At 47.4% G+C, this 15,706-nt stretch overlaps 1 protein-coding gene across 2 annotated transcripts in view; it reads left to right on the top strand.

Moving 5' to 3' along the window:
• ITGB5 (integrin subunit beta 5) overlaps nt 1-15,706 on the top strand; it is a 112,672-nt gene that overhangs the window by 11,915 nt on the left and 85,051 nt on the right. For both annotated transcript variants that reach the window (XM_032869450.1, XM_032869449.1), the window contains exons 2-3: nt 388-473; nt 10,723-10,927. In XM_032869450.1, the coding sequence (XP_032725341.1) occupies nt 388-473; nt 10,723-10,927 (291 nt within the window). The remainder of the gene's footprint in view (nt 1-387; nt 474-10,722; nt 10,928-15,706) is intronic.

The raw sequence follows: 15,706 nt of genomic DNA on the forward strand, positions 1-15,706 counted from the left end.
TTTCTTTCTTTCTTTCTTTCTTTCTTTCTTTCTTTCTTTCTTCCTTTCTTCTTTTTTTTGGTACCATTTCTTTTTGTCATTTTGGGTGGACTAAGTGTGATGAGGCCTTCACTGAGGGAGGACCTACTGTGTGGGGGTGGAAATCCAAATGGGTCCAGGAGAAGAAATGGGAGCTGCTAACACAGTGTGCATGCTTCAAAAACCACCCGTGCTTTGCCTCAGCCGCTGTCCCTTAACCTGCCCTTGGCCCAGAGGCCTGTACCCTTCAGCCTCGCCCGGACTCCCTGCTGAAAACAGGCGTGACTCCTCCTCACACCCCATTCAAAGGCCTCATTAGTAAGCTTTATGGCCAGGAACCCATCAGTGCCTCTCTATCTTTCTTCGAAGGTCTCAACATATGCACTAGTGGAAGTGCCACCTCATGTGAAGAATGTCTGTTAATCCATCCAAAATGTGCCTGGTGCTTTAAAGAGGTACGTGGTGGTGTGGGGTGGGGGTGGGGGGAGGCGGCGGTGAGGGAGGGGTGGGAGAGGGGGGAGGGAGTAGGGGGCACGCTACACCCAGCACCCCAGTTGACTGTGCAGAGATGGGGTCAGCAGATTCTGCAGGCTGCCTCTTCTCTTTCCCAGGGCGATGACAAAGCTGCATTTTTATAACAGAAATTCAGTCGGGTCTTCAGATGGTATTGAGTGTTTTAATCCTATTTTAGGAAAACAAGACCTTCCTTCCCTTTTGTGGGGGAGCCAGTTATGACTCTTGTCTAGTTTCCTGCGATTTGGAAAAAGATCTGAGCATGTGAAGGGAGTTTGTTGTATAATAGTTGAAAACGTGGGCGGGTGGGTAGTATGTAGATGGAGGCCAGTCGTCTTCACGTGGCTTACGTGGGGTTAGGAGTATTGTGACTCCGCCTTTGTGGTATGATTAAAAGTCATGGTTGCTGTTTCTTTAGGCCCTGTAAGAAGGGTTACAAGTTCGGGGAGATGTTAGACATATTGCTGTGTAAAGCAGTACAAACCTTGGAGCGTGGTGAGCTCATCAGCAAGTGATCAATTTCTAAAACTCCTGTCTTGAAGGAAATTTCCGGCTCACTTTTTGAAATTGTTGTTAGAACCACCAGGCACAAACTCTCCTTGCACGAATGTACTGTTAAGGTGTTTTTTTTTTGTTTTTTTTTTGTTTTTTTTTAGTTTTTTTTTTTTATTTTAGAGAGAGAGTGCTCAAGGCGGGGGACTCTGTGCTGAGGGCACAGCCCGACATTTGGCTCGATCCCATGACCCTGAGATCATGACCTTAGCTGAAACCAAGAGGCAGACACTTAACTGACTGAGCCACCCAGGCACCCCTGTTAAGGTTAATTTTTAAAGAAGCTGAGACCTGCCATCTTGGATTGGCTCAGTCTTTGCTGTTTGGTGTGCGGTGCCCAACAGGACAAGAGATCGCTTGGGAGGCTGAGCGTCTTTGCCTCAATGCAGCCTCAGAGGTCTGGGGATGGGTTCAGCCTTCAATGGCTACAGATGGTCATGTGGGGAGCCCCATGAGTACCCCACACCTTGTATATAGTATTGATGAAAATCGAAGGCTCAGAGAGGTGATGTGATTTTTTTTTTTTCAAGGTCACACACTGTGCCAAAGCTGGATTTTAGAGCCCAGGCTCTTACCCTTTGGCTACCCGGCCTCTTACATGTGACCTCTATAGAATTTTTTCTAGTGGAGAGTAGGATTAAACTAAATAAATGATCCCAACCACAATAAGTTTATTCCAATAAATCTTCCCAATATATGAAAACTTCATTGTATTTGTACTTAATTGTTTGTTGTGAACTTCCTTTATAACCTTTCACTGGCATCGTATGTCCCAAGTTCCATGGCCCGTTTCTGCCTCCCCACCATTGCCCCTTTCCTGTCCCCAGCACTTTAGTCAGAGGGAGCTATCCGAAGATCGCCAGAGAGCCCCACCCTGTGGATGCCCTCATGGTTTTCCCTGTGTTGCTCCTTTGCCTGGAAGGCTTTCCTGGCTTCCACTCCTTTCCCTGACCAATGTTTTGTCATCCAGTTTTCAAGAACCAGCTCAGAACTCATCTGCTCTATGAAGACTTTCATAGATTTTCTTAGACATGGCCATCTACCTCTTCATCCATCAGTCTGCCCAGGCCCTTTGGTATGAGATTATCTCTGTCTTCCAGAATGTTAGGGCATGGCTTTTATCTATTTTCTTCATTGCTGCATCCCCAGTACCTAGAGTGTTGTCTGGCACACAGTAGTTGCTCAATAAGTATTGACTGAAGGATTTCACTGGATTGGTATTTATTGCGTGTCTGCATGTGCAGGCCATGACCCCCTCTTTGTCTCCCCGTAGTCCCTACTTCCTTGATAGCACTGATAATCTTTTATTGTATTATTTTGTTTTTATGCCCATGACTGACTAAATCATCATCTTCTTGGAAACCTAAACTATGTCTTATTCATCTTGACTCCTCAGATCCAGCCCAGAATCTGGCAGAAATTCATAGTTGATAAAAGAGATGGGCTTGGGCGCCTGGGTGGCTCAGTGGGTTAAAGCCTCTGCCTTTGACTCAGGTCATGATGTCAGGGTCTTGGGATCAAGTCCCGCACCAGGCTCTCTTCTCAGCAGGGAGTCTGCTTCCCCCTCTCTCTCTCTGCCTGCCTCTCTGCCTACTTGTGATCTCTGTCAAAAAAAAGATGGGCTTAAACAACATGTAGTTAGAAAACCAAAGTTTATTTTTTATTTTTTTAAGATTTTATTTATTGGAGGGACACCTGGGTGGCTCAGTTGGTTGGACGACTGCCTTCAGCTCAGGTTATGATCCCGGAGTCCTAGGATCTAGTCCCTCATCAGGCTTCCAGCTCCATTAGGGAGTCTGCTTCTCCCTCTGAACTTCTCCTCGCTCATGCTCTCTCTCACTGTCTCTCTCTCTCAAATAAGTAAATAAAATCTTAAAAAAAAAAAAAGATTTTATTTATTTGAGAGAGAGAGAGCATGAATGGGAAGGAGGGGCAGAGGGAGAGGGAGAAGCAGGCTCTCTGCTGAATAGGGAGCCCAACGTGGGGCTCCAACCCAGGACCCTGAGATCACAACTTGAGCTGAAGTCAGATGCTTTACCGACTGAGCCACCCAGGCGCCACTAGAAAACCAAAGTTTGAATCTCAGTTTTCCCATGCTTTGTTCCCAGTTGCGTGATGTGTCAGATGCTAGTGACAACTGCACCCTCCAGTGTTCTTGGGAGTATAAAATGAGATGAGTGCATGAGAGGACTCTTGGATGGGTCTGCTGATGAACGGAATGAGTGTTACCTAGCACACTGCCACTCTCATCCACGGTATCCTCTAGTAAATGGAAGCAGTGGGACCTGGAAGCCAGGGTCAGCTGTCTAGTTAGGTTTCTTCCTTTCTTGTGCTAGTACTTCCAGGACTCTGATATGCTAATATTGACAGCGAATGACGTTATCTCTAGGAGCCTTGCATTCCCCGGGCCCACACCTGGGTTCCCTCTCTAGCCTAGTGGGTTCCCTGGGCTTACACGGAGCCTCGGTCTTGGCTGCAGAGCTCCCTGTGATGCCTGCACGGGAATGCCGCTTACCATTTTCTTTGGGGGGTGAACTGCCCCCAGGATGTGAGTGTGCTTCGGGGAACTGGGTTTGGACAGTTCACGATGCTTTCTGGTCGACCTCTGCACTTTAGCAAGACAGAGTAAGTGTGGTCGAGTGCCTTCCTAACCGTACATGCCAGGATGGCATCAGAGAGGTCAGGTATCTGCCACGAGCATATGACGAGTGTGCACGGAGGGCTGGTCCCTCGGGGATGGTGAGGGAGGGCCAGGTTGCTGACCGGCGGGTTTCTGTGGATTCTGCCCCACCCACCTGTTGTGGCCCACACCAGTGCCGAGTCATTGGGAACCATCCTCTATCGCGACTCCCCAGCTCTTGATCTCGTAGTGCTTTTATTTTACTTGAGGTGGGGCGGGCATCCTCTGCATTTAACATTCCTTGTAAACTAATTCCGCCTCCTCTCCCTGTTCCTGTGTTCCCTGCAGGTATTGAATTGGAGTCTGCTGGCGTCGGGCTCCCGCTCAGCACTTCTTGCTGGTTTTCTATTCCATTCTGCTGCATGACCCTTTTTTGTTTTAAGATTTTATTTTTGGGGTAACTGGGTGGCGCAGTCTGTTGAGCCTCTGACTCTTTTTCTTTTTCTTTTTTTAATCTGAGCGAGAGAGCATGAGTGAGAGCAGAAGTAGGAGGAGCCCCAGAGGAAGAGGGAGGAGGAGATGCCCCGCTAAGCAGGGAGCCAGCTGTGGAGCTGGACCCTAGGACCCTGGGATCATGACTTGAGCTGAAGGCAGCTGCTTAACTGACTGAGCCACCCAGGCGCCCTGAGCATCTGATTCTTGATTTCATTTTTGGTCATGATCTGAGCATCGGGGGATCGAGCCCTGCATTGGGCTGCGTGCTCAGCACAGAGCCTGCTTGCGTTTCTTTTCCCCTCTCCCTCCCCTCTCACCCTGTGCTTTTCTCTCTCTCTCTCTAATAAATAAATAAATCTTTTTTAAAAATTTGAAAATTAAAAAAATGATTTTTTTTTAAAGATTTCTATTTATTTATTTATTTGACAGAGATCACAAGTAGGCAGAGATGCAGGCAGAGTGAGAGAGGAGAAAGCAGGCTCTCCGTGGAGCAGAGAGCCTGATGTGGGGCTTGATCCCAGGACCCTGGGACCATGACCTGAGCCGAAGCCAGAGGCTTAACCCACTGAGCCACCCAGGCGCCCCAAAAAAAGATATTAGAGTTGCCAGACTTTCTGGTACTCTGAGACCAGGAGTGCGGGAGGCCGCCTCTCCTTGCCTGTCCTTACCTGTTCCCACAGCACCCCTCACCCCTGTCCTTAATTCATTCTTCATGACACCTCCTTGGCCCTTGCTTCTCAGCCAGTGTGAGCACTTAGGGCGCTGTTGTCCTGCACAGGATAAAACACACAACAAATTCCAGCAGTGTATCAGCCATTTTGTCTGCCTTTTTTTTTTTTTTTTTTTCCAAGTGGAAATCTGCCCCTGATCTCAGCCTGTGAGCCTCTCAACCCAGCTGGCTGTGAGAGGAATTTGTAGGGCAGAGTGTGTGTATGCTTTTCCCGCAAGGCCCATCGCAGCCCGCCTTCTCTCCACTCACACTTCCTGGCTGACCACCCAGTCATGTCGCTCTTCCTACATGCAGGGAGAGCCAGGAGACTGGATCCAGCTGTGTGCCCAGGGAGATAGGGAGCACAGGGCTCATGCTGGGAGCAGGGGGGTCACTGTGGCTTGTAGGAGGATGGTAGTTTGGGAGAAGTGGGCAGGCCTGAAGGACCCAGACTCCCCGTGAGGGTAGAAAGCAGAGTCTGTGGGAGCAGAAGAGGAGGAGAAAACAGACTACAAGATTGCATGCAGGGCTGGGGAACTGGGGAGCCCATCGGGCATGATGGTGAGATAGCTTGAGGTGATGTGGCCTTGGCCAGCACAGGCTGCTGAAAAGCCAGAGGGAGAAGGACCAGGGAAGCATGGCCACTGGCTTGTGGTGTGAAGATGGAAATGGGGTTTGAATGGAAGAAGACTGGGAAAGTGTGGGCTGGGGTGAAGGGTGTTTACCTTGGAGATAGACATGGAGAAGCAGAAATGAAGAGGTCAGTAGGGCTGGATGCAGGAGGAAGGAGACCTTTTAGAGGCAGGAAAGCAAGACGGTGTTAGAGGTTAATTGGATGCTTAGTGTCCAATTACAAGAAAGCAAGAAAGCTGGGGCAGCTAAGCCAAAACCACACCAGCATCCTGTTGTACAGCTTAGACAAGACCACAGTAGCATCCCGTGATGGGCCGAGTGGACTTTCGGGGGAAATTATGGTGGCCCGAAGGGCTATCAAGGGGACATTGCCTGTATTCTCATTTGAGCTGGGAGGAAATGAAAAAGAAATGAGCATTTGCTTTAGCTCACATTAAATTACAGATTCTTTGAGAGAAAAGCTCTTTGTGGTCATGAAAGGAGTAATCGTGGCCTATTGTAGATGCTTCATAAATATTTGTTCAGTGAATTAAATGAGCTGCCTGAAAGCTGACACAGGGATTTCTCCATCCCCAGGCAGAGGGTAGTGTGCTGAATGGACCCGATCGCCCCGGCCAGGGTGCGAGCACTGGCTTGCACCGCAGGGAGAGAGATCTTAGTGAACAAAATGTCCCGGGAGTTAGGTGTTGCAGTGTGACAACCAGCAGTGGAGCTCGTCCTGTCCTCCACATCATAGATGGTGGAGGGAGGAAAGGGGACCAAGTTCCAACAACGTGCAAAGGCCAGTGTTGTAGCAAATTAAAAGGGATCTACATTTGGAACACTTCCCTTGTCTTTTTATATTACCACAGGGTGACTAAAAGCCATAAAAGATGTTTCAAGTTCCTGTTCCCATTTTGATGCTTCTCTTGGAAGTTTGCTTGTAATGCCGTTTCCTTTTATGAGCCCTCCGAGGGTTCCTGGAGGCATTTCTGGAGACCGTGGACAGGCGGATGCTTCCGCCGTGAGCTGAAACTCCTTCCAGCTCAGAGATCAGGAGCACCTGCTCGCAGTTGTGCTGTGCCCCACCAGGAGCCCTTCCTATTACTAGTTTCCATGTTGAGATGAAGTCTCCCCACCTCCATCCGTAGCTGTTTTTTTTGCATAAGGAGAATATTTATCCTCTTGGTTTGAGAGGTGGCAGGCAGATCTCTGCCTTGGGGGCAGCAAGGAAACACTAAATTCAGAGGGATGGGGTCTGGGGACCCAGCATTAGTTTCCTGCTGCAGCATTTAGCTGTGGCCTTGTTGAGATGGAAGGGAGGTGATGTGAAGAGCACTGGGGTACAGGCAGCTGAAGCCAGGTGAACTTGGGTTTCTTGGATGAACTTAGGCATGAACTTTGGCATGTGGGCCTCTGATTCCTCACCCACAGAGACCAGGGGCTGGCACCCGAGGATGCCTTCGAGTCCTTTCCCCTTGGAACTTGCTGGCTTCTGGCACCTGGACGAGGGCCTGGGTGTCAGGTCCCTGGCATCTGAACGATGACCTAGGGAAGAGCTCAGGTGTGGAGGGGGAGGAGAAGCCCTTGGGCGTGTGGGGTTGGCACTCCCAGCTGGGCCTGCAGTATTCTCTGTCCTTTCCTTGGGCAGCAAGAGATGAGTCGTGGCTCTTTTCAGACTCTGTGCCAGATGGACCTTCAGCTCTGTGGGAATCTCCCACCAATCTCCCACTCTCCCAGGGTAGCTGCCTTCCTCTCTGAAGGTGATTCACGCCTGCCAAGGCCAGAGGTGCCTCGGGGTATCTTCGAGGCCTCAGACCCCTGGGACAGTGACGAGGTTCAACATATAGGTAAAGATGTCCCAAAGGCCGTGGAACAGTATCAGTGAAACCACTGGGCCCACCCCAAGTAACAGGACACTGAGCTTTGTGAACTAGGACAGGGTTGACAAACCAGCAATAGAGATCAATGGCACTGAGACGAAATCTAAATTTGGCACAGGTGCCACAGTAGGGTGTCCCTTGGCTGTGTGTGCAGCTGGAGCTGCTGAGAAGGGGGCTCCCTGTGTTGTCCCGTTGTTGTCGCGATGGGCATTTCTGAAGTCACCGTATGAGTTGCAGTTTGTTTGTTTGTTTTATAGTGGTCTCTATGCCCAACGTGGGGCTTGAACTCACCACCCCTGGATCAAGAGTCTCCTACTCTACTGACTCAGCCAGCCAGGTGCCCCGTGAGTTACAGTTTTAATGTGGTCACCAGTAGTTCTCCTGCTGGCAGTCAGGTGACAGTACAGAGGTTGATGGGCCTCCCTGGCCCGTGCAGTGAACTTCGGGAAACCATGAGCACTGGAGTGGAAGTTTATCACAACCTTGAGGAATATTATTAATGAGAAATATGCTGGTACCAGTGAGGGGAATGAGGAGAGCCTTGCTTCTAATACCCTAGAGATTAAAGAAGCCGCAGAGTCTCTAGAGTACGGCTGGGACAGCCAGACCTGCAGACCCGGTTGTGATTGGCATGGGTGTGGCTGTCTGATTTCTTCAGATCTGGGAAGGGTGACCTGGGCTTTAGGTCTCCTGGTGATCTCAGCTGTGCGTCTTCCCCAGCCAGCAGGTGGCCCCGTACAAGTTCTCCATCAAGGACTGCTCGTGCCTGTCAAAGACCCCTTTGAGCGGGATGACTGGGAAGCTTGGGTGAAGTTCACTGCTAGTGCAGGTGTCTGGGTGGTATGGTGTGATCTCAATGAATGAATTGCCAAGGCTGTGGATTAAGAATCATGCCACTACCTGCTGCGTAGAGGGAAGCAGGTTGGCTCTGTGACCTGGTCTGTTCCAGAATGCAAGCTGCTCCAGACCAGTGGGAGGGGTGTTGGGCTCCCATCACTTCAGGGACAACACAGATGCTTTCATGGCCAACCTGGAGGCAGAGTTTTGCACTGGAGTGCTCAAGACACTGACTACCAGAACTGGGCCAAGCACAACCAGCTCATCAGAATTGGGGGAGCTGGCAGCAAGGGCCAGGATGCCAGAGACCAGCAAGAAGTTCATGAGCAGGCGAGCCCCTTCCAGCTCTGAACAGCCAGGTGGACCTCCGCTGCAGGTGGCTCAAGACAGTAGACCGCTCCTGTGGGGCCATCAGAAGTTACTCCTTCCCCCATCCCTTGGCTTTTTCACTACTTTATTAGAATTTCTACATCAGAGTCATGCTTGTCCATTTGGAACCCAGCTTGGAAAGCCTAGCTTTGAAATCTTGTATCATTTCAAGGATAATCATTTTAAGCTGGAATAATTATTTTCTCACCTGATCCACAAGTGTCTGGAGACTTAGACTTATGGCACCGTCCCTGAGGTTAACAGGCAAGATCTCCAGGGGCTCAATATATCAAAACAAATAAATAAATAAAATTTGATTATAAAATAAACAACAACAACAAACATCACAGAGGCCCAGAACAACACATCTGGTTTCATTTTTATAAAAACACTGCAAATTCTTCTTGACTTCTTAGTGTTGAATCTTGCAAAGGCTCGAATAGGTGTTGGCTAGCCCTGGAGCCTCGACCATGGTGAAGGGCGAGTCCCCTTTGTCTCTCTGCTTCTGCCAGCAGTCTGACTCCTAACACAGTGGGGAGGACACTTGACTCAGCTGAGGCTTTCTAGCAAAATGTTACAGAGGCAAGAGGAAGAGATCAGCATCAGAACCCCTCCAGCTATCAAGAGGGTGATCAGGGCCACCAGCACTGGCCTCCAACCAGCTGGTGGAGGTGATCTGCTTTTCTACATCCATCAGCGAGAGGGTGTTCGGAGAGCATCCTGGATTTGGTTTGCTGTTAAAAATTCCCTTACTGGAGGGGCACCTGGGTGGCTCAGTGGGTTAAAGCCTCTGCTTTCGGCTCGGGTCATGGTCTCAGGGTCCTGGGATCGAGCCCCGCATCCGGCTTTCTGCTCGGCGAGGAGCCTGCTTCTTTCTCTCTCTGCCTGCCTCTCTGCCTACTTGTGATCTCTGTCTATCAAATAAATAAATAAAATATTAAAAAAAAAAAGAAAAAGAAAAAAAAATTCCCTTACTGGAAAACAACCAATACTTTAAAAGTACCATGTTTTATAATAGAGTATATTATTTCGTTTTAAAGTGGATGGCCTAAAGTCCTGGTGCCCCAGATAAGGTTGGGTCATCCTGATATCTAGCCTTCTCCTAAATCCAGCTTAAGAAAAGGAAGTTTTTTCTTATCAATGTGGCTTTATTACTCAAACTATGGTAAAGATAATAAAAGAAAAAATATAATTTTAGTCCCTCTACACTAATGCCCCAACTGTCTTTATTTTTAAAAATTTTTGTTTTGAATCCTAATGCCGATACAATTTTATTTTCTGATCTTCTTTCGTAGCATGTTTTGGACTTTCTTTTCAGTCTTCATAATTTTGAATGATCGTGTCATCTACGGAGGTGATATACCATGTTTTTCTTACAGTTGAGGGATTTATGTTTACAAGTTTATACTCAGTATGTATCTTATAGAGTTCCCCCCCCTTTTTTTTTTTTTTTGAAAGATTTTGTTTATTTATTTATTTGACAGAGGTGGAGACATAGAGCATAAGCAGGCAGAGTAGCAAAGAGAGGGAGGAGCAGGCTCCCCACTGAGCAGGGAGCCTGATGTGGGGCTCCATCCCAGGATTCCTGGGACTTGACCAGTGGGTCAAAGGGTACAGTGTTTTTTGCCACGTTGTCTTGCAGAATGGGTGTGTAATGGGTGTGTAATGCCCTGTGCCTGCACAGCAGATAAGTGGATGCCTCATAAGTTAACTCCTGATTGCCTGAATGATGACTCCTTGTCTACTTACATAGTATCTTTAAAACATTTTTAGTTGTGCAACGGGCCATGTCAGTTACTTTCCTCCCGCTAATTGTCCAGACAGGCCCATTTTTTAAGGAGAATTTTGATCATTAAAGTAACAGTGAAACCAAACCTTTTTATTATGCATTTACAGTTTATAAAGGGCTTTCGTATCCAGTACCTTCATTAACCCTCATAATCCTAGTGAGCATTTTGGGGTATGTGTGATTGGTTTCACCACTTTCTGACAATGAAAATGGAGTGCGGAGTGTTTGGGGTACAGGCACTAGGTGCTGTTGGGTCCACTCCCTGAGGTGCTCTGGAAAGATAGCCTGACCGTTCTCTGCCCTCTTCCTTTGTTGCTGCATCTAGGACTTCGGTAGCCTGCGCTCCGTCATCTCCCGCTGTGACTTGAAGGCAAACCTGGCCAGAAACGGCTGCGGGGGTGAGTTTGAGAGCCCCGCCAGCAGCACCCAGGTCTTGCGGAGCCTGCCTCTCAGCAGCAAGGGCTCCAGTCCCACCAGCTCAGATGTCATTCAGATGACGCCACAGAAGATTGCCCTGAACCTGCGGCCTGGTGAGCGCCATGAGGAGGGGGTGGGCTAATGATGGGCAGGTGAGCCGGGGCAGGCTCAGAGCTGAGCCCGCAGAGGGAAAGGGCAAGGCCTCGCCCAGGCCCCAGGAGGCAGAGTAAGTACAAGGCCCCTGTGGACAGAGCGGGATCTTTGCTATCTGTTTGATTGAGGTAGAATATATATAACATAAAATTGAGCATTTTAACCGTTTTAAGGTATATAGTTCAATGGCATTAAATACATTCACCATGTCTATCACCACTGTCTGTCTCCAAAACTTTTTCATTATCCCAGCCTGAAACTCTGTGCCCACTAACACTCGTTCTTTTTTTTTTTTTTCTTCATTCACTTGAGAGAGAGAGAAGCTCATGTTGGGGGGGGGTAGGACAGAGGGAGCAGGGGGAAGGGCAGGGGGAGAGGGAGAGAAGCAGACTCCCTGCTGAGCAGGAGCCCCCCCCCCCCATGATCCTGAGATCATGATCTGGACCAAATGGGCCAAAATCAAGGAAATCAAGAGGCGTAGGCTTAACAGCCTGAGCCAGCCAGGTGTCCCTGAACACTACTTCTAGCTTCTAACCCCATCCTCCCTCCCGCAGCCACCATTCTACTTTCTGCCGTGATGAGTTTGACTACTCAGGGAGCCCATATAAGTGATAGTAATTGGACTCATACAATACTTTTACTTTTGTGTCAGCCTGTTTTACTCAGAAATGTCTTCAAGGTTCATCCATGTTGTCGCGTGTGTCAGATCTGCTTCCTTTTTAAGGCTGAATAAAACTCCCTTGTGTGCGTTTACTGTATTTTGTTGGTCTGTTCATCCATCAGTGGACACTTGAGTTGTTGCTACTTTTTGGCTCTTATGAATGACGTCATGGCCTTTCGTGGGAGGACACTGCTAGGTTTACTCCCTAGTTAATGCACGTTTCTCAGGAAGGTGCTGCTTCCAGGAAAATGTATTTTTCCTTGTCAGCAAATTCCACTGGAGTCCATGGCATTCTGAAGGGACAGACTTTCAGAACAGAGTTATTTTGTTTTATGACCCTAGAGCCCATGCGAGCCCTAGCATTGGTGTGATATGAGGAAACTAACGGATTTTGTATACCTACTATGTGCTGAATGCCTGGCTTACTCCTAGGTAGCTAAGACCATTTTACATGACAAGGAACCTGCTCAAGGTCTGCCAGTTAGAAATGGTGACTCTGGGGGCACCTGGGTGGCTCAGTCAGTTGAGCGACTGCCTTCGGCTCAGGTCATGATCCTGGAGTCCTGGGATCAAGTCCTGCATTGGGCTCCCGGCTGGAGGAGAGTCTGCTTCTCCCTCTGACCTCTCCCCTCTCAGGCTCTCTCTCATTCTATCACTCTCAAATAAATAAATAAATAAATCTTTAAAAAAAAAAAAAAGAAAAAGAAATGGTGACTCTGATTCCACCCCAGCTTGTTGCAACAACAAAACTCATGACTTTTTCTAGTTCACCATGTTTTAAATATAATACTCTACATATTGGAATTGTGGTGAGGTCAAAAAGTGGATATGCATGTGCTTAAATTAGAAAGTATCACATTTTGAGGGAAGGTAGCCTATTTCCAAATTCCTTTGATTTTCCTCCTTTTCTTCTATCTCATTGCCTAGGAAACCATTGGCAAAAACTACTCCCAGATGGTTTATTTCGACTCCAAGGCCACTTGGAGCCGGTGGCAAGGTTACGGATGTGGTTGGCCGTCCTGGGTTCTAGCACTGTTCCTGTCCCTAGCTGGGAGGGCCTGGGCAGTTTACCCTACCCCTTCGCATCTCAAGGTCTTTGCCACCTACATTCTTTACAGCCACGTTCAAAAGCTTAAATGAGACTTCTTGTATACATACACTTTAAGAAGTCAAAATTATCATTATTTTCAGAGACTAGTGGCCAAAGATGCAGATCCTGGAGTCAGCGAGGTCTAGGTTTGAATAGCCATTCTCAGTGTCTCAGAGACGGATTTCGCCCAAAGCTGCCATCATAAGCACTTAGTGACGCTTGTTGTTGGTGTCTTCGTATATTTTAAACATGTTTTATTCTGGGGGCACCTGGATGGCTCAGTCATTAAGCATCTGCCTTCAGCTCAGGTCATGATCCCAGGGTCCCTGGATCGAGCTCCACATTGGGCTCCCTGCTCAGCGGGAGCCTGCTTCTCCCTCTCCCACTCCCCTGTTTGTGTTTCCTCTTTTGCGCGTGCTCTCTCTCTCTGTCAAATAAATAAATAAAAATCTTTAAAAAAATGTTTTATTCTGCTTATTGAATTGTCTTGGAAATAAGAAACAAGGGGGCCCCTGGGTGGGCTCAGTGGGTTCAGCCTCTGCCTTCGGCTCAGGTCATGATCTCAGGGTCCTGGGATCAAGCCCCACATCGGGCTCTCTGCTCAGCAGGGAGCCTGCTTCCCCCCCTTCTCTCTCTGCCTGCCTCTCTGCCTACTTGTGATCTCTCTCTCTGTCAAATAAATAAATAAAATCTTAAAAAAATTTTTTTTAAATAATAAAAAAATTAAAAAAAAAATAAGAAACAAAAGGAGGTGTACGCGGCCGTGCTGTACAGAGAGGCACAAGCTACTAGATGACAGGGATTAGCGCAGGGATTAGTTGAGGCTGCTATTTTTATAAATGGTCCACTGTAATGACACTTAGCCTTGTTTGGTGAGCTCCCACGCTGAGAGAGGGCAGAGCCCCTGCAAAGCTGTGTGACTGGGTAGAGAAGAGTCAGCTGAGCCTCTCTGTGGGCAGCTGCTTGCTGATGTCCTCTGGGTTAAGATAACTCCTCTTCATCCATGAAGACTGGCCCGGGGTCAGAGGCTGTGACCTAGAGGGGGATGTGGGAGTTGTGGCAGACGATTAAGGTATTGGAGCATTGTGTGGGATGAGAGTAGCTATCAATTAAAGTGAATGATGTTTCTTCTTTTGTATTTAATTACAGTGTAACAATAACTTAAAGTCTTGAGAGATCATCCACTTTCATGCAATGTTGCTTTTCGTTTTTACTAGACCCTGTCTCTATTCACATGTTCAAAATTTTCATACGTTCACATTGTATGTGTAATCATACACTGTCTTCACTTAATCATTAACAAAGACCAAAATTCACACCGCCAACCAAGTTTATAGTTTCAGTCATCGTCAGCAGAGGTTTTTAACTTAACATTTTTGAAACTCCTCATTTAGAATTGCTCTCAGCGCCTCTGATTTTCTGAGAAATACATTCCTTCAGGGTGGCAAATCCTTATCCTTTAGGGTGGATTTAGTTTAGGAGGGGGCTGGAGGTGACACCAAGTCAGGCCGCAGTTTGAATTCTACTTAGAATCAGAATGAAGGTCACAGTCACACGTGAGGCAGAGAGACTGTTGTTTGATTTGATTTACCAGGGGACTCTTTAAACAGCCTCCAACAAGGAGCTAAGGAAGTGAAGGCAGCCTCCTTGGGCCAAGTTCTTCCGGCATTAGACGTATGCACAATATTGATTTATGCCTAAAGTTTAATGCATGTTCACTTATGGAAGAAGGAAATCAGCCTTATTTTGATATGCCTGTGGTCGTTGTTGGAAAGAACTCTGAGTCATCACATATATAAGAAAGGTTTCCTTTTGCCTATTCAATAGTCTTGGAAATAAACAAAAAAACGGGCGTAAGTGGCTTTGCTGGACAGAGAGGCACAAACTACCGGATTGCCAGGGATGATTATGGGATAGTTGAAGTTGCTAATTTTATAAGTCATAGTATAGTCATATTTCCTGCTAAACATTGTGATATAGTTTCTGGTATTAGAAATAAAATGGAAAGCATGGTCCTATTTTTTTTTAATGGTATATATTTTAAAGATTTTATCTATTTTTACAAGAGAGAGAGAAAACTTGAGAGCACAAATGGGGTTGTGGGGAGAGGCGGAGGGAGAAGCAGGCTCCCTGCTGAGCAAGGAGCCGGAGGCGGGACCTGCCCTGGGATCCTGACCGGAGCTGAAGGCAGAAGCTTAACTGACTGAGTCCAGTCTTTTAAGCCCAATATGATCCTATTTTTATATAAAATCATGATATGGGTGCTGTGTGTGAGCTCTCTGTTTGTGTGGAAGGTGTGATAAGAGAGCCAGTTTCTGGAAGGTCAGGGTGATGGAGATGTTGGCTGCCCAGTTAAAATATACCCAAACTGTGAGGATGTTTGTAGAGCTGAAGACTTGGAGGAGATCTGATGAAAATAGGAATTCCTAAAGGTCTAGAGTCTTGTGAATCTCTTTGTCAAATGAATCTGTTTGTCACCTGAAGCCAATGAAGCCTCTTAAAATCTTGAAAATTTTAATTTTTTTTTTTTAAGATTTTATTTATTTATTTGACAGAGATAGATCACAAGTAGGCAGAGAGGCAGGCAGAGAGGCAGGCAGAGAGAGAGAGAGGGAAGCAGGCTCTCTGCTGAGCAGAGAGCCCGATGTGGGACTAGATCCCAGGACCCTGAGATCAGGACCTGAGCTGAAGGCAGCGGCTTAACCCACTGAGCCACCCAGGTGCCCCGAAAATTTTATTATTTTTAAGAGACCCCAGATATTTATTTGGGGAAGAGAATGTTACGTTGCAGTTAACAGCGTCGGTTTACCAAGTGCATAGTCAACCTCAAGGTAGTTACCCCTGACTCTGCAGAAGGCTTCAGATCTAGGGGTTGGTTTTTCCATTATTGATTTCTAGAAATCCTTTTTTGTCTCTTCCCTGACCCTGCTCCCCTATACCTCATAATAGATACTTGTTGAGCAAAATGTAACACTTTGCCAGCCTTAT

The sequence above is a fragment of the Lontra canadensis genome, unplaced genomic scaffold, assembly GCF_010015895.1.
Source record: "Lontra canadensis isolate GAN:19392208 unplaced genomic scaffold, GSC_riverotter_1.0 scaffold38, whole genome shotgun sequence".
Lineage (NCBI taxonomy): Eukaryota > Metazoa > Chordata > Mammalia > Carnivora > Mustelidae > Lontra > Lontra canadensis.